General features: G+C 37.6%; 2 protein-coding genes across 3 annotated transcripts in view; one reads left to right on the top strand and one right to left on the bottom strand.

Moving 5' to 3' along the window:
* Window positions 1-1,642: 1,642 nt before the first annotated feature.
* vsnl1b (visinin-like 1b) lies at window positions 1,643-16,900 on the top strand. The gene is made up of 4 exons (XM_039673204.2): window positions 1,643-2,000; window positions 6,640-6,806; window positions 10,498-10,713; window positions 15,147-16,900. Exons 2-4 carry the CDS (start codon window positions 6,645-6,647, stop codon window positions 15,342-15,344), a joined length of 576 nt encoding a protein of 191 aa, XP_039529138.1. The 5' UTR covers window positions 1,643-2,000; window positions 6,640-6,644; the 3' UTR covers window positions 15,345-16,900.
* The window catches only part of LOC120480207 (structural maintenance of chromosomes 6), a 27,786-nt gene continuing 23,206 nt past the window's right edge, over window positions 15,440-20,019 (bottom strand). For both annotated transcript variants that reach the window (XM_039673202.2, XM_039673203.2), the window contains 3 exons: window positions 19,742-19,894; window positions 19,543-19,640; window positions 15,440-17,345 (listed from right to left, as the gene is read on the bottom strand). In XM_039673202.2, the coding sequence (XP_039529136.2) occupies window positions 17,273-17,345; window positions 19,543-19,640; window positions 19,742-19,894 (324 nt within the window). In that variant the 3' untranslated portion in view covers window positions 15,440-17,272. The remainder of the gene's footprint in view (window positions 17,346-19,542; window positions 19,641-19,741; window positions 19,895-20,019) is intronic.

Raw genomic sequence — 20,019 nt, 5'->3', positions numbered from 1 at the left:
TTGTCCATGTTGTTTTGAGAATGTAATTTCTGTTTCTGTTTTGGGGGCCAAAGAACTGGCCCCCGACTGAGCCTGGGTTCTCCCAAGGTTTTTTCTCCATCCAATCTGATGGAGTTTTGGTTCCTTGCCACTGTCGCCTTGCTTTTGGCTTGCTCAGTTGGGGTTATTTAGTGTTTAGCAATATTATTGATCTGTGTTGTACTACTTTCATGTTATCACTGTGAAGCTGCTTTGATACAATCTGTATTGTGAAAAGCGCTATATAAATAAATGTGACTTGACTTGACTTGTTTCAAGAAATGAGCCAAACCAATGGAGAAAAACTATAATAAAACCTTTATTTTTAATGACATTCCAGCTGATGATAAAACTTCATCCGTCTGTTCGCTTCATTTCACTGAGGATTGTTTCGTAAACAAGACTGGATTTTCAGAACGATTAAGATTAAAGAATGGTGCTGTGCCGTCTATATTGGATTCGACTCTTGGTCGAACATGTATGGGCGAATCATTCCGGTTGCTATTTTACAACAATGGACATTTTCAGAACAATTTCCCCCAAAGTGCATCGATGGGTGAGTTGAAACTCATTATAATATGCAAAACTGTTATCCACTCACAGCAGTGGGCGTTTACTTCAAAGTCTTCAGTGCGAGACGCCCATAAAAACCCAGCGTTTTTAGGCTAAAAACTAGGGTACAAAATAGCCTATTCATTTTGATGTTTTTGAATGCAAAAACCAAGCGAATGTCATAAGTTGACCTCAGATAACAATATAATAAAATTTAAAAAGCCATTTCATGACCCCTTTAAGCTGGCCATAAGGTGTGTTCAGGCAAGTTGAGCAAAACTCTGTTAAGTGGCCCACCTACTTTGGACACCCCTGATATAAAACATTAACATAAAACATTTACTTTCTGTACATAACTACAAATACAAGACTTGATTTTTTTTTGTTGACTGTGAAAACAGAGGTACCATTTCCAATGAAATTGACTTGAAATGTTGAAGCCAATTACAATTAATGTGAGCAAAACGATATACACAACAGTTTGCCAATTGCTTAATTAGCCAATACTGAAACGATAACAGACCATGTTTGCAAGTGATTAACCAAGAGATATAACTTGATGATTTTGATGAAACTTGATGAAAACCGCACATGAAGTATCTCTGGTGCATAATTAGCCTTATAGAAACCGCTAGTATCTTGGTATAAGCTAAAAGTCACATTATTAGCTTAAAAAAATCCCTTTTTCTTAATGCAACAGCAATTTATGTTTAAAACACCCTGTAAACAATATATGTGAGAGGTTTCTTCTGATACTCCAGCTCTAAGACATAAATAGGCCTATGCTGAGATTCTCTGATTGGACCTAATGATCCTGTCAGCTATTTCCTTTGACCTCTTTGGGTTTTTTTTAACTGAATACTCTAAAATATTGAAACAATGCTGTTGGATTTGTCACATTCGTGCGAGCCTAACAAAACATGAATAGCCTATCTCTCTTCTACTATTTTAACTAGGTCAGATGGGCATATTTAAAGAATATGGAGATATATGAAAAGGTTGGCTTCATAATAACTATTAATATTCAGACGCACTGGGGTCTCTGGAAGCCCAAACATATATATTAAAAAACATACAGCACACAATAGGTAACAAAGACCCTTGACCAATACGCATGCATGCGATGGTTAATAGAGTGTTTACTGACACGAGCCCCCTAAGAGCAGGGTTGCAAGCATACAATTTGCGCAAACGCACGCGTTGGAGCAGCAGTGGTGTGGTGGTGATGCTCGCTGCATGCCGCATGTCTCGCGTCGCATAGCGCACACACACAGACGGAAGCGGGCTCGTGTCAGCTGGAATCACCTTTACGCGTTATTTGGCGTCCAGTAAACGCGACGAATCCGAGGAATTTGGGTTCGACACACGCAAAAGCTGACGGGTTGCGAGCACCAGCACATTTCAATTAGCCTCTAACGCGTTACTTGAAGGTAAGAGGCGATGCATGCGTGTGTATGCAGCTGTGATATATTTATGTGCGTCGCGGTCCTGTTTGTTTAATGTTCCGTTTTTTGCCGTTTAATGCATCGAAACGATCTAACAGGCGCCAGGGATGAATGAGTGAGGGAGTGAGTGAGTGAATGAATGAATGAAAAGGTTCACTCTGAGAGAAGAAAAGAACACTCTGCGCAGGTTAAGGGTGTATTGAATTAATAATAAAAAAAACTGCATATTTGATGCATTTATAGCCCTGACAGCCACTGTTACGAAAGCTTAGTACTTGTTACTCTCTGTTAATGGACAAACCTTTGGTGTTGTGTAATGAATTTAAGAGATGCACTGATGTTTCTCAGCTTCACTTGAGAGATTTTTAATGCGATTTGAGCGCAGTGCAAAAAGGGACTGCGTCTTTTCTCTGCGGTCTGTCGGAGTGGTCCACATTCACACTGGTGCAACATTAAAACACATTGGAATGATTCAAAATGGCATGCTACACGTTAGTAGGGTTGGTTATATGTATATAGGTAGGCTACACATCATGTTCTGTCACATCAAAAGGCTCGGGCGGACGAGATGTAGAATAAATGGCATGTTAACCAAACGCACAGATGGTGACACTGCGCTCTTCAGCAGATCTTCGAGATTAAGACCTTTAATTCCCCCGTTTAGAATTATGGATCATTTTTCCTGCATCGCTTCCCAGTGGTTTCCCTTCTCAAGGTCATTCGTTCAGCCATTGGTGCTTGGAAAAAGCCCCAGTGCTATTACATAAGAATGACGATTGGGTCGTGGGTAATAATATTCCTGCATGACTCTCTTTAATCAAAGCTGCATTCATTGAAAATGTGTTCGAGGCTGCTCAGTTTTTCATGCTCAGTCGCTCGGCACATTTGATGCAGGAGAAGCTGCAAACACAGGCGCTCCACATGGAAATATATAAAGCTCCTCTCCAACCCCTCCCCGTTTGTAGCCTATTTTACCTGATGCCCATATTTACACATAAACTCTCGTGACTTTCATCTATTTAGAGAAACACAACACGGTCAGGCTGATTGCAATAATCTGATCTCACTTCTTGACATCCCTGTGTTCATATTTTTAATAACTTGTACATTGTGTACCATTATTTTGTGGAGCTAATTGCATACACACATTTGAATTCATATTTTAAATCATTTACATTTACTGCATGGGTGGTGGTCGATCTGCATTGCATGCTCAATGCTGATAACCATAGAGCAGGCCAATTTAATGTGATTAAGATGTGATCTTAATTTAATGACAGTTCATGAGATGCACAAACATATATTTACCACAATATAAATGTATATATTTTTAATTAAACCAAAAATGTTTTTAGAACTGACAGATTGTGGAATCACCAAATATGTTTATTATTATTGGCCCAGTTATTGATTGATGCATTTAAATTTAAATTTAAATCTATCTATCTATCTATCTATCTATCTATCTATCTATCTATCTATCTATCTATCTATCTATCTATCTATCTATCTATCTATCTATCTATCTATCTATCTATCTGTCTATCTATCTATCTATCTATCTATCTATCTATCTATCTATCTATCTATCTATCTATCTACACTGTAAAAAAATATTGTTGGTTTAACTTAAAAAATTAAGTAACCTTAATATTTTGCCTTAATATTTTAAGTTAATTTAAATGGAAATATTTTAAGTTAATACAATGAAGGAGATTGATTTAATCATCAAAAACTCAAAATATTCTGTTATCTGAACTATATAAATTATTTAAGTTGATTTGACAAAAGAAAAAATGTTGTGATTACAAATCATGAAAGTATTTTTTACAGTCTATCTATCTATCTATCTATCTATCTATCTATCTATCTATCTATCTATCTATCTATCTATCTATCTATCTATCTATCTATCTATCTATCTATCTATCTATCTATCTATCTATCTATCTATCTATCTATCTGGTTAAACTATCTATCTATCTATCTATCTATCCATTTATCTATCTATCTATCTATCTATCTATCTATCTATCTATCTATCTATCTATCTATCTATCTATCTGGTTAAACGTACAGGTCAAAAGTTTGGAAACAATTATTTTTAATGTTTTTGAAAGAAGTCTCGTATGCTCATCAATCCTGCATTTATTTGATCACAGAAAAAAATATTGTGAAATATTATTACAATTTAAAATAATAATTTTCTATTTGAATATTCTTTAAGATATAATTTATTTATGTGGTGCAAAGCTGAATTTTCAGCATCATTACTCCAGTCTTCAGTGTCACATGATTTTTTTAGAAATCATAATATGCTGATTTATCGTCAAAGTTGGAAACAGTAGTGCTATTTGTTTATTTTTTTATTTTTTTGGGGAACCTGTGATAGTTTTTTTCAGGATTCATTGATGAATAAAAGCTAAGATGAACAGCATTTATTTAAAATACAAATCTTTTTCTAACATACATCTTTAATATCACTAGTTATCAATTTAACACACCTTTGCTGAATAAAAAATTAATTTCTTTCAAAAAAGACAGAAAAAAAATTACTAACCCCAAACTTTTGACCAGTGGAGATCATTCTATTCAATTTTCAAACTTTTTCTTCATCAAAGAATCCTGAAAAAATTCCAAACGTTCCAAACGAGCACTTCATATCTTCACGTTCCAAAAAACATTAAGTAGCGTAACTATTTCCAACATTGATAATAAATCTGAAGGATCATGTGACTCAAGACTGGATTAATGATGCTGAAAATTCAGCTTTGCTTCACAGGAATAAATAACATTTTAAATATTAAAATAGAAAAACATTGTTTTAAATTGTAATAATATATTATTTTTAAATCTGTATTTTTGATGAGCATAAGATACTTCTTTAAAAACAATATAAATTCTAAATAAAGGAGTTTCTTGTAATTGGTTCCAAAATGGACATTGTCGAGAATCAGGTGGTTTTCGCCAAGATATTGGAAGTGTAATTTCCACAATATTCGGACAGTCTTTTTAATGCACATTTTTCTTTTTGAGTGATTTTTAAATACATATTTTTTAAAATAAGTGCACCAAATTTGAAGCACCAAAGCATCATCAAATTTGTGCACACTGAAAAATGGGCGTGGAAACAATTTTTACTCAGAAATGGCTAAATTTCAGAAATAATTACAAAGAAACACATCAGATTAAAGGTGAAATACAAAGACTGAAATAGTATTTTTCTGTACGATACTCCTACAAAATAAATCATTTTCTACAGAGTACATATATCTATTATAGGTCGAATGTATAATTAAACTTAGAAAGTATTATGTACAGTGCTTAGCATAAGTGTTCAATTTACGGTAAAATACCGGCAGCTGTGGTTTCCAGAAAATTTACTGTATAAAATACGGTAGCAAGACTTTACGGTAACAAGGTGTTACAGACTATAACTTAAAATTTACAGATTTTTTTTTTATCTGATATAACATTAAATTATCAACCAATTGAAGTATTAATATGTGTTTTGTATCATTGTAACACTGATAACCAACAATCACAACAGTGATGAGAGTCACATGATATATGGCAGCTCATCACATGACACCCTCCCACAAGAAACTTAATATTAATATATAGAAGCTGCACAGTGTCATTCACTCAAACATTTAACACCATCATGGTAACACACATGGAATTTTAAAAAGGAAATAAACATTAATTTAACAACATGAAATGTCACATGATTAGAAAAAGACTAAGCAAACTATAAAGAAACAAGTTATTTCAACAAAAATACATCAAATAAGAAGTGTCCAGGGAATTGTGGTAATGTCAATTTACGTTTTTCACTTTAAAAACTGTAAATGTAACTGTATTTTACAATAAAATTACATGAAATTTACCATTAGATCTATCACAGTTATTTGCCGTATATATACACAAGGAAAGGTTCTGTTAACTAATTAACAGTTTGTCAATGTAGCATTTTTACATCTTTTACCATTAAAATCACAATCATTTTTTACAAGTCTAAAATCTTTTGAAAATTGATGTTCTTAATAAATGTATTTTGTAAATAACAAATAATTGTTCTTCCTTAAAATACAGGGGGCATAAGTAAGGACACCCCTGTTAAATTCACCTAGAGATTGGCATGGTTTTATTTCAGTTAGCCTAATAGCTGGTTTGATTTGCATTGAGAGATGATCTTATGGAAAGTACCCCATGCCGATATATATGGTGAAGGGTATAGCCTATGTGATGATGTGGGTCTATTTTAATACCAAAGGCAAAGGGAACATTATCAAGATGCATATTATCCTGGATCCATGAAATAACTGGCCTTTAAAATATAGATTTGTCAATGCAGGTGTTTGATGAGCTGATATAATCCTCATTGGCCTTTACAGATCAACTGCTTATCAAAAAAACTTTATTTTGTGATTGTGAAAGTTTACATTGTTGCTCCATTGTGGGATCAGTGCCTATCGAGAGATTACAGTTCAGACTCAAATTCACTATTCAGGAACAGAGCAGCTGTCAGAGATGCTGTATCCATTAACAATCTCTAATTAAAACACCACTGTAACTACTTTTGGAGAACTTTCTATCACCATATCATTTATTTCCTTTGCAGTAATCATGGGAAAACAGAACAGCAAACTGACCCCTGAGGTGATGGAGGACCTTGTGAAGAACACAGAGTTTAATGAACATGAGCTCAAGCAATGGTACAAGGGCTTCCTGAAAGACTGTCCCAGCGGTCGACTAAACCTGGATGAGTTCCAGCAGCTCTATGTTAAGGTGAGAGGCCAATGGCGTTTAGTCTAGCATTTCAACAAGTCAAATATCACTTGGGACTTAAAGAGATAGTTCACCCAAAAATGAAAATGCTGTCATCGTTTACAAGCCCTCGAGTTGTTCTAAATTTGTATGAATGTCTGTCTTCTTTTCAACAACAAAAGCAGATATTTTGAGAAATGTCTCTGTGTTTTATGTCCATATAAAAGTGGGCTGCGATTCTTTCCAATTTCCCAATGTCCTTCAAATTATTGCCTTTTGTGTTCTTGTGAAGAAAGAAAGTCATACAGGTTTGGAACAGCATGTGGTTGAGTAAATTATTACAGAATGTTTTGGTATTTTGGTATTAATTACCCCTGTGAAATTAGGCAGTTAAAGGAGTAGTTCACGATTAAAAAAACTTTTGCTGATAATTTACTCACCCCCATGTCATCCAAGTTATCCATGTCTTTCTTCCTTCAGTCGAAAAGAAATTAAGGTTTTGATGAAAACATTCCATATAATGGACTTCATTGGGAACCAAACGGTTCAAGGTCCAAATGAGAGTTTCAGTGCAGCTTCAAGGGGCTTTAAATGACACCAGACGATGAATAAGGGTCTTATCTAGCGAAACGATCGCTCATGACTCGAAAAAAGATTTACTTTTTAATTTAAATTTTAAATGACAGATCGTTTCGCTAGATAAGACCCTTATTCATCGTCTGGTGTTGTTTAAAGCCCTTTGAAGCTGCACTGAAACTGTCTTTTGGACCTTGAACCGTTTGGTTCCCAATGAAGTCCATTATATGGAGAAAATCCTGAAATTTTTTCATCAAAAACCTTAATTTCTTTTCGACTGAAGAAAGAAAGACAAGGACATCTTGGATGACATGGGGGTGAGGAAATTATTAGCAAAAGTTTTTTTTAAAAGTGAATTACTCCTTTAACACTTCCAGCAGCATTTGTACTCAAGACATGGTCCCTCAAATCATAATTTATTCTGTTTAAGAGAGGTGTGTTGGTTTTATATATATACTGTGGATTTAAAAAAAAAAAGGTCAGGAAAAAGGTGAAAGCTAACAAAAAAAGAGTGACTGTCATAGTATGTTTAACTGAAGACAGTAGAGTTAAGCTCAAACTACCATCAAAGCTGCAGTCTGTGAAATGTTATTCATGGAACAACTGTGACATTGTGAGATGTGAGGACTCACATTCTGCCTGTTGCGCGGTGGCCAGTTATTTTTTAATGAATTGCCATGGAATGGACCTGAAGCAAAGAACAGAACCTGCTGTGCCTGCTACAGAAAAATCAAACATGAAAATCAATTAACATACACAAATCCCTCTTAAAGGAACAGTTCACTCAAAAACTAAAACTGCTGTCATTATTCACGTCATTCCAAAGGTGTATGTGGACAGACGTTAAGCAGAATATTTTATACAATGACGAGTCATAGTGACACATCTACCAAGCTCCAAAAAGACAGAAGAGCTCCATGAAAGTAGTTGAATTTGAATGTTGAAATGTAATATTAAGTATCCCAAGGCATCTAAAGACACATGAGAGCTTTATGACTAAAATGTATATTCACTAATCGAGGGCTTGGAGCCAGAGGGGCGTAAGTGGCTTTTAACAAACTTTACAGGAGAGACAAAACAAAATTTTGACCACACTTCAATCACCTGTATTATTAACCTTAAACCACAAACATTGCAACCACAGGCATACTTACATGAAATGAGTATTTAAGTATAAAATGTATGGTATATATTAAAACAATGACAATGTTCTAAAACATTTTTTTTTAAAAATTTCAAATACGTCAGATACGCCTTTTTGTTGCTTTATTCAATACAGTTTGATCTCAGATAGGTATTTTGGCACCATTGGATAGAGCTCATTGAGACCTTTATTTTGATATAAAGAACTCATATTCACCCAAAATGCCACTTACGCCCCTCTGGCTCCAAGCCCTCGTAATAGTCTTTGGGCCAGAAATAATTTACTAACAGCTTGTGCCAGAGCAAACTTTCTTTTGGTCAGGGTTTACTAAAGACAAGCAGTGAAACATTTTGCGCTGAAAAGGCCTGGACAGGGTTATTTTTGTGGCTGATTTTATTGCATATGCATTTGTAAGAGTTTCCCTTTCAGGTGCAACATTTATGGGAGGAGAGTATTTAAATCAATCATGCAAGGTGATTTACTAACGTTTGTGCTAGTCAGTTTACTGGTTTTTGAGCCATTATTTAACGGACAAAAAAGCATGTCTTAAACCAGATGCTAGTACGCTAGATTGCGTTGGTCATAATGGAAACAATTCGGCTTAGGCTACGTTCACACTGCAGGCTGAAACGACCTAATTCCGATTTTTTTGCCCCTATGCGACCTGTATCTGATTTTTTCATGACAGTCTGAACGACACAGATCCGATCTTTTCAAATGCGACTTCAATCTGAACGGCCAGGTCACATATATCCGACCCGCACGTCATTGCAAGCACCTGTAGCTAGCCAATACACGCTAACTCCAACACGTTTCTGCACTGTTATGGGCCGCTGCAGACGTGTCTCTTCCCCAGTGTTGTGCCTGAACGCGTTCATATACTGTATTACTGCCTGATGAACATTACTGTGAACACGTTCATTCTGGTGTCTGTGAACGTGCTCTCTCTCAGTATAACTGTACATAGGGTGCCAGATTGATTTCTATAGAGCCTTCCAGGCGAAAACCTGGCTAAAACACATGTAAACATGCCTTAAAATGTAGCGAAAAAACACCCAATCTGGCAACACCAGCCACCAGTGTCGCACCGCGGCCGCCGGTGACAAAGCAAGGAGCGCCGAGGACGCGCACTATCAATTAAACGGGGTTTATGACGGGCCTCGGTGAGGATCGGAATAATCTTACATTCATGTGCAAACTTTGCCCGTCGATAAAATAATTGTTGTCTGTGTTTGTATGTGGGCTGTGGCAATAATAATAATAAAACAAAAGCTCGCAACATATGGAAAAAAAGGACTATTCCGCAAAAAACAAGTGACGTCGTTGACCGTTGATTAATCTTCTGCGCATGCGGGTCACTTCTGGGTCATTTCACGTTCACACAGGAGATCACCAAAGGTCGCATTTAATTGGAAATGTGAACGGCCTTGCAAAAAAATCGAATTTTTTCAAAAAATCGGAATTGAGCATTAAGCCCTGCAGTGTGAACGTAGCCTTAGTCTGTTCTTTCATTTGCGCATCGTCACATGTAGAACTTTACACTCCCATCTGCGCTTTTATGGAATTGCGCTCTCTTGCTAATCTACCCTGTTTAGTAAATCTGGCCCTTTGACTGCAGCAGAGAGGAAGCTTTTCGGGGAATAACTAAACTAAATTGGACCTAACACAAACAAAGCTAAGCTAAAGACTTCGAATTATAGTGCTGAATGTTGTGCTTTTTGGAGCTTGACAGCCAAAGTCACTATGAAATATAGAGATATACTGTCAAAAATAACTGCATGTAGATTTCTCTTCAAGCAGTTTTGGGTGAATTCTTTTAACATATCACAGCAATTTCTAAGATACCCATTCTGATAAGATTCACTAGGTGGGGCTTTAAACTTTAAAATTGAATGAAAGATCATTATTCAACGAAAGACCATCATTACTAATTTAAGCGAAACATTGCCAAACCAATCAACGGACTAAAATCCTATTTTTTTCCCCTTGCAGTTCTTTCCTTATGGTGACGCATCGAAGTTTGCGCAGCATGCATTCAGGACCTTTGATAAGAATAGTGACGGCACTATCGATTTCAGAGAGTTCATCTGCGCCCTGTCCATCACGTCACGGGGAAGCTTTGAGCAAAAGCTCAACTGGGCTTTCAACATGTATGACCTGGATGGAGATGGCAAGATCACTCGAGTTGAGATGCTAGAGATTATAGAGGTACCAAAAATTGGCTTATTTGCATGAAACGAATGCCACGGGATGAACCTGTGTTTAACTAAGCACTTTACACAATTTGTTTTGTTCAAAACAGTACTGTCAACAACAAAATAACACCCAACAAAAAGTGCAAAATACTGTTTTATATATTATATAATATCTAAAATTTACATTGGCTTCCTAAAATTTTTAAAAAAACATACAAAGCAAAACACACCTGATGCACATTCTTTGTTCTTCATTTTCTAGAAGTAGAGTTAAAAAATGTCTCAGGTTATGACTGTAACCATGGTTCCCTGAGAAGGGGAACAAGACATTGTGTCTTTGGTTGATGCTGAGGGGAACTCAACGTGATCAATGTCTGTAGCACGTGTGATAAATACGCCAATTTTACTGGCAGACAACACTCGATGTCACTAGCGGAGCACCCGTGAATAAAAGAGGGCGCCTGTGATACACGTCATCAACTCTTTTGTCTGAAAGAGATGAGCAGTCAGGCCTAAGACATGGCAGCAAGACACAGTGCCTCGTTCCCCTTCTCAGGGAACCATGGTTACAGTCATAACCTGAGATGTTCCCTTTTGAAGTGGATCTTCAACAGTGCTTCTTGGATTGACGCAATGAGGTACAAATACCCACTACACCATGCTGAAGGAATGCTTGTCTTATTAAGTTACATAGTGAATATGTAAAAACATACAGGGCATAGCATAAGATGACTCTATGGATTACTTAGCCGGAATCAGAGCTTCAATCAAGGGCGGATATAGACTTGTATAGATTGTCAAGTGTTACCAGTCCCTGAGCCACTATCATCAAATAATAGAAACATACGCAAGCTTCTATGCTCTTATAACAAGGGAAGTCCTGGCCTTTACAAACGTCCTCCCTCCCTAGCAGGGCAGTCATCAGCCAAGAGCAGAGCTCTAAGGAATAAATTTCTCAACTATGTCAGCTTCTTTGCCTTGACACAGCCCTTAGGGAGTATCCGCCAAAGGAAGAATATTTTTAAGGACAACCTTGGATATTACCACTAATTCCAAGGGGAATACAATGACAATTTTCATCCAAAGGGATGCAAATATGAGAGTGTCAAAATATAGTTGCCAAAGATTATTGTCATCAAACTCAACCCCTAGTAAAAACCACAAGGGAGCTCCAGCTCTATTTAAATGCCCTGGAACAATTAGGGTACTTTTCCAGGATCTATAAAAGACTCAATTCACTTGAGTGCAAAATATCAAGAGGGAATGCTCTTTATCAGGCAAACTACCTTGTCAGGTTCTTTGAACCTGGGTCATACTAGAGAGGCCTTTAAAACATCCATACATCCCTTCTTCAAGATCCAACGGTTGGGAAGTGAGGTAAAAGACGTAGAGGGAATCTATACTGCCTTACATAACTCTGTTAACCATTTATCGACCCTAAATGGGGTATCCCAAGCAACCATTTATAAAGGAATATACAATTCTACTTTAGACCCTACTATAGAGGGTACTTTTAACATGTAACTACATAGGAGAATATATAGTTTAACCTTGGAAAAAGATACTTCAGGATATTAGAGTGGACCAAGAGAGATGCCAGAGACAATAAACCTATGCCCACAATCACAGATCAACACCACTCTCACCTTGGGGGGCCATGAATGATAATGTAGAGTCACTATAACGAGGTCCTTTACATTCTTACAATCTGACCTTGGACAGAGGGTCCAGAGGAGCATGCTGAACCCCAGTAGTACTCTAGCCCAGATAAGATAAGACTTTTAGTGTTAGTCCATGCTCTGTGGTTTAGGTTCATGGAGGCAGACCTCAGCCTCAGCAACCCTCAAGCAGCACTGCTGAGAGGAATTCATGGTGTGGGGGCCACCACAGGCCTGTCTTGCTTCTATATTTGCTTTGGCATGAGCCGCAAGTTGGTAAGCAGAGGAGACAAGCCAATTTGATAACTTCTGCTTCTTTTCTGCCCACCTGTGACCCCATAATGCTTTATTAGAAATGGGGGCCTCACTGTGGCTTATCACAGTGAGTGCATTCACCTTCCTTAAAGGATTAGTTCACTTTTGAAAAAACTTTTGCTGATAATTTACTCACCCCCATGTCATCCAAGATGTCCATGTCTTTCTTTCCTCAGTCGAAAAGAAATTAAGGTTTTTGATGAAAACATTCCAGGATTTTTCTCCTTATAATGGACTCCCATGGGAACCAGGTCCAACCGAGGTCCAAACGACAGTTAATAACAGTTTCAGATGCAGCTTCAAATGTCTTTAAACGACACCAGACGATGAATAAGGGTCTTATCATGCGAAACGATCGGTTATTTCAAAGCTTATTCCAAAAATGGAACTTTTCTAAGGACAAATGCTAGCCTTTCTCCATTCTGTGAGGCGTGTTTGCAACGTCACGTGATACGTAATTACGTTCAAAAGGTCACGGGCGACGTAGCCATAAGTACAGAGTCAGAGTGTTTACAAGTTGAACGCATAGGTTGAACGTGAAAACTAACTCAAACGCCATTTACAAAAAAGGAATTAAAAGGTAAAACAACGATGTCGGACGATTTTGATTCTGTACTTCCGGCTACGTCGCCCGTGACCTTTTGAACGTAATTACGTATTACGTGACGTTGCAAACGCGCCTCACAATATATTACAAGGCTAGAATTTGTCCTTAGAAAAGTTACATTTTTGGAATAAGCTTTGAAATAACCGATCGTTTCGCATGATAAGACCCTTATTCATCGTCTGGTGTCGTTTAAAGACATTTGAAGCTGCATCTGTAACTGTTATTAACTGTCGTTTGGACCTCGGTTGGACCTGGTTCCCATTGAAGTCCATTATAAGGAGAAAAATCCTGGAATGTTTTCATCAAAAACCTTAATTTCTTTTCGACTGAGGAAAGAAAGACATGGACATCTTGGATGACATGGGGGTGAGTAAATTATCAGCAAAAGTTTTTTCAAAAGTGAACTACTCCTTTAAGAGGCAAATACACAAAGATGATGCAGCACCAGGAGAGAGATACCTCGCAAACAACTTTTCAATTGGGGCATACTCGCATATGTCACATGCACATGCCACATTAATCATTCAGGTCAGAAGCGGCCACAGAGAGGCTTCCTGAACTGACATGAAAGCAACAGAGCTGACATTCGAAGCCCCAAAAGGGAAATACTTCCTGTTGGACACCTCCCATGCTTCGCCTACATTCCCAGCAATCTATCCTTCCCTGCCGCCTTGGCCAAGCGAGGTGTAGACGCTCGACTCTGACCCGCCAAGAGAGAGTAAAGCGTGGGTAGAGCAAAGAATACATTCAACTCCCTCTAGACAACATGACATCATGACTTTTGCGTAAACATATACGCCACTTTCGAGTCAGGTGGCGTGTCATCTCCACGCATTTTGTGCTATCCGCGTGTATGCGTATATGTCTACGCCATTAACGTCCGCGTCATTCCGTGTGTCTGAACACGCAGTCAAATCTCCAGTCATAAATGCCATTAACTCCAGTGACGGTTAAGTTTAGGGATAGGGTTGAGGTAAGTCATATCTTTTTTTTACCTAGGATGGTGAGGGAACAGTCATAAATGCCATTAACCCCAGTGACGGTTAGGTTTAGGGACGGGGTTGAGGTAAGTCATATATTTATATAACGTTAAGTCAACGGCGTTCATAAACACGCTGAAAGGCGATTATGCGTCTTGATAGCACGCCAAAAATGGAAATATGAATTGGCGTGTCATACACACGCTACTTCATGAGATCAGTCTGCTCTAGAGTCGAACACTAACACAAAAACTAAATTCCTATCAATCTATTGAGAATCAAGCGAGAACAGAACCTCTTACCGTGAATTCAAGCTCCATCGAGGGTCGAAAATACTTGTGTACATGCTGGATTCCTATCCTTCGGGAGAGAATCAAACAGGAACAGAGCTTCTGACCGTGAATGCATCATAATGAGCGCGTCCGGCTTCCTCCAACAGTGTTTATCTTACATGCCCAATACAAACAAGTGGCTCCTGGAGACAAAAAAAGCTGATGAAGTGTACTATAGGCACCCTCTAATACTCACAGGTGCTTCGTTACTTACGTCATGGACTGCCGTTGGCTTGTTTAAAATTGGCTTGTTTGTCACGTGCTTCAGACACAGGCGTTCCCCATATCGTCAATCCAAGACACAGTGTTGAAGTTCCACTTCGAAAGTGAACCTTGCTGAATTTTTGTGTAGTTAATTAAGAGAAGGGACACCACCATCTTGCTCTGATGAAAGTGACTTGGCGTCATAATCACGCCATAATATGTTTGGTGATGCCAGTAGCACAGAAATCACACACTTCAGCTTTATAAGAATGATGCTCTGATGTGTATATCGGAATCTTAAAGCCTTCTCATGCCATTAAACCTGAGTCTTTTCTCCCCTCTGTGCGAAGGCTATTTATAAAATGGTGGGAACCGTGATAATGATGAAGATGAACGAGGACGGCCTGACACCAGAGCAAAGAGTGGATCGGATCTTTAGCAAGATGGATAAAAACAACGACGACCAGATCTCACTAGATGAGTTCAAAGAAGCCGCCAAGAGCGACCCATCCATCGTACTGCTCTTGCAGTGCGACATGCAGAAGTGAGGCTGCGCATGCTAGCATGCTCCGGACTGAACGAGATATCCGTTTCCACTCTCATTTCCACAAGAGTAACATGTTTGGACTACTTTTAAATGAACTTTCTTCTTGTGATTGAACAACTAGTATGCATGAGAATGTTAAATGCTAAAGAGTTTAGAGTATATCCGTTTAATTTCGAACATGCAACAATGTGAGACGTTTAAATCAGACGAGTCCAGTTGTTTTCACGCATTCATCGTCAGTGAAGTGCTCCGCCGTATTTCATTTCTAGCTGCAATACTTCCTATCACACACACACACACACACTACGTTTACTGCTGTATTTCACACAGTAATTTGGTTTACCGAAATGGAAATGTCACACTAAATGTTACGATGAAATCAGTGTTGAACATCAATACTCGAAATTAAGGAGGGTGTAGAGGTTTATGCAGCCCTCCTTCCAAACGTGCTTGTACTTGAGAATATAAATGTAAGTTATTTGCATGCATGTCCTAAGTGTAAAACCTAATCTCTTCATTTTGGCAACCTTGACAAATAATACAAGGGAGGCCTTATATAAACGATAGTGTCAATAACAATACTAATGTGTGAGATTTACATTTGTTACTCATCTATCCATTAGATGTCCTCCTTTGGGTGCATGTTTCCTCTTAAAAGACTAACCATTTGTGTGGTAAAAGCTTTCAGTAAGACACACGTTCCAGCCCTGCCTTCATATTTGTTGAAATTTTGCATTATTTGCATCTGCCATTGGCTTCTGCTGGTTTCACCATACTTTGCACTGACTCAAGGACCTAACAACCAGTATAAAACAAACGCTTCTTTTTCAAACATTAAACGACCACTAACATCGTTCTTATTGCTTTATGCTCTTTTTTTAATTTGCGCGGTATCATTGTCACATGCATGAATGGTTGCCTGTGATATTGTTTTCAGTAATAATACAGAACGGGCAATAAAACATTTCAAGTGAATTTTCCCTGGAGGGCGTTTAGTAATAGATCCACTTCCCCTAGTATTACAACAAAAACCTTATCCAGAATAGGTTTGGTACACATTTTATCTAAGTGAGCTGCATTTTTATTGGACCATTTTTTGTTTTGTTTTTTTGTAAAACAATATTTATACTCGAGTTCTCAACATTTCAGCTACTCAGTACCCTCTTTAATTTACTTTTAAAACTGTATATCCTCCTTATTTTATGTTCTCTGGAGAATTACATAAATATATGACATCGTAGATTTTTTGAAGCCGCAAACGAAAAAAAACAAACAAAAAAAACACCCTTTCACCTCCTGTGACACTCAGGATGGCGTCAATACCTTTGACAGAGAAGGAGAGATCTTTGTAAAATGCAAATGCCCAATAAATAGTGTATATCTTTGCCCTGTAAATATTTGTACCTAATACGGTAAAGCCAAATTCAAGCAGTCATTTAATTGTGTAATATGAGGTTTGTGTTTTATTTGTGGCATGTCTTAAACTCGGTATGTAACAGTTGCACTGACGACATTGTGATTAAAAATCAATAAACTATCTATGGGTTGTTTTCAGAATGCAGGTGCTTAGTCGTGTGTGACCACGAATGAAATAACTAGGAAAAGCATTGTGGTTCATTACAGAGGATGCTGGTTTAAACTGACAAATGTTCGCTGTAAACATACTCAAACCGTCATGAACAGGTGCTAACAAAAACTGAACCTCCTTTTTTAATTTCCAAAAGGACCAGATGATCACGAAATGCTCACCATCACACATATTAAGTAAACGCTTCGCAATTTTAAAAAGTCCTTTGCAGAGGAACTAGAACCATTAAATGTTCTTTAAAAAATAAATAAAAGCAAACGCATTAACAAACTGTACAGGCATGGCATATAAACAGTCTATTACAGTCTCTCCAGGCAATGTCCATGCCTATATCGCACAACTCACTCCTCCTCTGCTACTTTCTCTGGATCCTGAAGCTGGTGGATTGTAATATTGGCACTTTTAGGCAGATGGCTGAAAGATAATGCAAAAAAAAACAAAAAAAAAACATTAATATTTATATATAATACGTTTTTATATATAATATAATAACATTATATCATCTTTAGAATTCAGTGCTGCCTGGACAGGCAGTGTTTTGGATCTCAAAATGACTTTGAAGGCAACACATAATGAGCATCTTAACAAATGAGACCCTAGACGACAATCGGCATTTCAAAGAAAATGTTCTCATTACGGGAAGAATACGCTTTTGGCTTGTTATTTGCTCAGTTTACAATTACGCATTTGATTAACTAAAGTCTGCAAATGATTAAAGCAAGCACCAGTTCAGTAAGTAGTCAAGAAACCTGCTTTAGGCAAAGATTGTGGTCTTTGGGGGCTTGTGTTTTTGGGCTCTACTATAATAGGTCTTTCTGCTTGAATGTTTAAAAAACACTTCATTTTTCATTGTTGCAGCACCTCAATTCTCAGTCTGTCAGTAACTGTTTTTCCCAAAGGCTGTAAAACCATTGCCACCAATGGTTTCTACAATCAACTTACTATAGACCATTTCACAAGATGTAAACAACACTGGTCCAGAAGCACTTCCTGTTTCAGTTTGTAGCTGTTTTCTTTATTTCACATGTAAAGAAAACATCTTAAAGATGTTTGTTTAACTTTTTGATTCAGTTTTAAATGTTCTGTTGGTTGTTTTTTATCCCAGATTTTATGTGGTGTTAAAAAACTGAAACAGGAAGTGCTTCTGGACCAGTGTTGTTTACATCTTGTGAAATGGTCTATAGACGCGCGTTTCAACACACTACTAACTAACTCGACCAGGCCTTCCCCCTTTTTTAAGCATGCCTCAGGCGGGAATTATTTAAATGATTTTTTTTAAAGCAATTTAATTACTTTATTAATGCTGTTTGCTCTTTTTAAAATGTGGCTAGAAAACATTTTGGTAAATGAAAAATCTTAATATACATATCTTAAATCTACACTGTGTAACTTTTTTAGTTTATTCTTAGCTAAAAACACTTATGTGCTCATTTATGTATGTGCTCATTAGTAATAAGTAATAAAGTATTCTCGTGAGTGTATAATATGCCATTGAAAATACATACGGGTAAGGGGTTCTAATGTCGGTCGCCATGTTGCCCCTCCATCTTGAAAGTACATTAGCCAAAGAGGGACATACCCTGTTAATTCAAGCTTCGCCTTTCGCGTTGCACCGTGTCGAATGTGAAGAGGGGGATTGCTTGAGACTGATACCGTATTTTCCGCACTATAAGGCGCACTTAAAATCCTTTAATTTTCTCAAAAAACGACAGTGTGCCTTATAATCCAGAGCGCCTTATATATGGATCAATTAGTTAACAACGCTCCGCATGATTAAATTCGCCTGGGAACTTGCGCTCGTGTCCATCTTATGCCCGCTTTGTCACACGGCAAGTTCAACCTTATCCTCCCTCAGGTTATGTGTGTCTCCTGCTCACGAGTGCACTTTCACGGATAGCCTAAGGTTGGAAAAACACGGGTTACAGGTTGCCTGGAACGCAGCATTAGTTAGCTGTTTCTAAGTGAGACTTTCACATCTGTCCTGCAATCTTATTCATTTAAGACGTATTATTGTATTATCTAAATATTTTTCACAATAACACCTTACTATGACTAGCCTATGAAAGCAGTATGAAAATGATATAGCCTACAATGTAAACTTTGCCTTACGCTAGTGATGTCGTACAACATACAGAAATACGATAGCACTGATAAAAGTTACTTTACTAACTTGCATTCGTCTGGGAACCTGATAACTGATGTTAGCCATGAAATGGTAAAAAAAATAGCGAAAACATAAAGCTATTATTCATTTTACATAGATGTCATAACCTATAAGTTACCTGAGAAATTAAATTACTGCAAATTCTAATAGTTTTCTAAAATAACCTCATCACTTGAAGGAACACTCATAGACGTGGAGACGAGGTCGATCTGGAAGCCATGTTAATCTTGGACTACATTGGCCACCGTAGGAGTTAAAACGAAATCGGAATTGAGAGGAACAGAAACTAATATTCGCTGGATGGTCATATACCTTTTCCCCACTAGATGGCTCTAAAAATCACACAGTGTAGCTTTAATTCTTTTTTTTTGATTTTCAGGTGAGATATCAATCAGATAATCAGATGAGATTAACCTTATAACAGTCTGAGGACTTTTATTTTTTTACCTGGTGGACTGAGGGGTGATGAAGATGAACTGTCGAAGATGTTGACGTTCTGAAAGTGCCACAAGCATGTTCATTGAAATGCTGCGATTGTGCATGTCCTTGAAAACAAAAAAGAGCTTTATTAAACCTTCCTTTATTTATGAAATACTAATGTTCAAGACACGACACATGTCCTCAAAGTCATTATATAGGCACGTACCATGTACACATCAAACTCGTCAAGACACCGGAAGGGTGACTCAGTGATTTCCCACAGTGCCAGAATGAAACAGACAGTGGAGAAAGAGCGCTCTCCTCCCGAGAGGGAACGCATGTCACTGACGTTGTTTATTTCCTGACCTGGGGGTTTCACCTGGACAAAACCAATTTAACAAACATGACAAAAGAACCCAGATACTACCATTCAGGGTTAGGGTTAGGTTACTACCATTACATACCAGTTTGAGGTCAGCAAGATTATTTTTTTAAAGAAAGAGC

This window comes from Pimephales promelas, chromosome 15 (assembly GCF_988280905.1).
Source record: "Pimephales promelas chromosome 15, fPimPro1.hap1.1, whole genome shotgun sequence".
In the NCBI taxonomy this organism is placed as follows: domain Eukaryota; kingdom Metazoa; phylum Chordata; class Actinopteri; order Cypriniformes; family Leuciscidae; genus Pimephales; species Pimephales promelas.
This window is presented reverse-complemented; position numbering and strand designations above follow the sequence as displayed.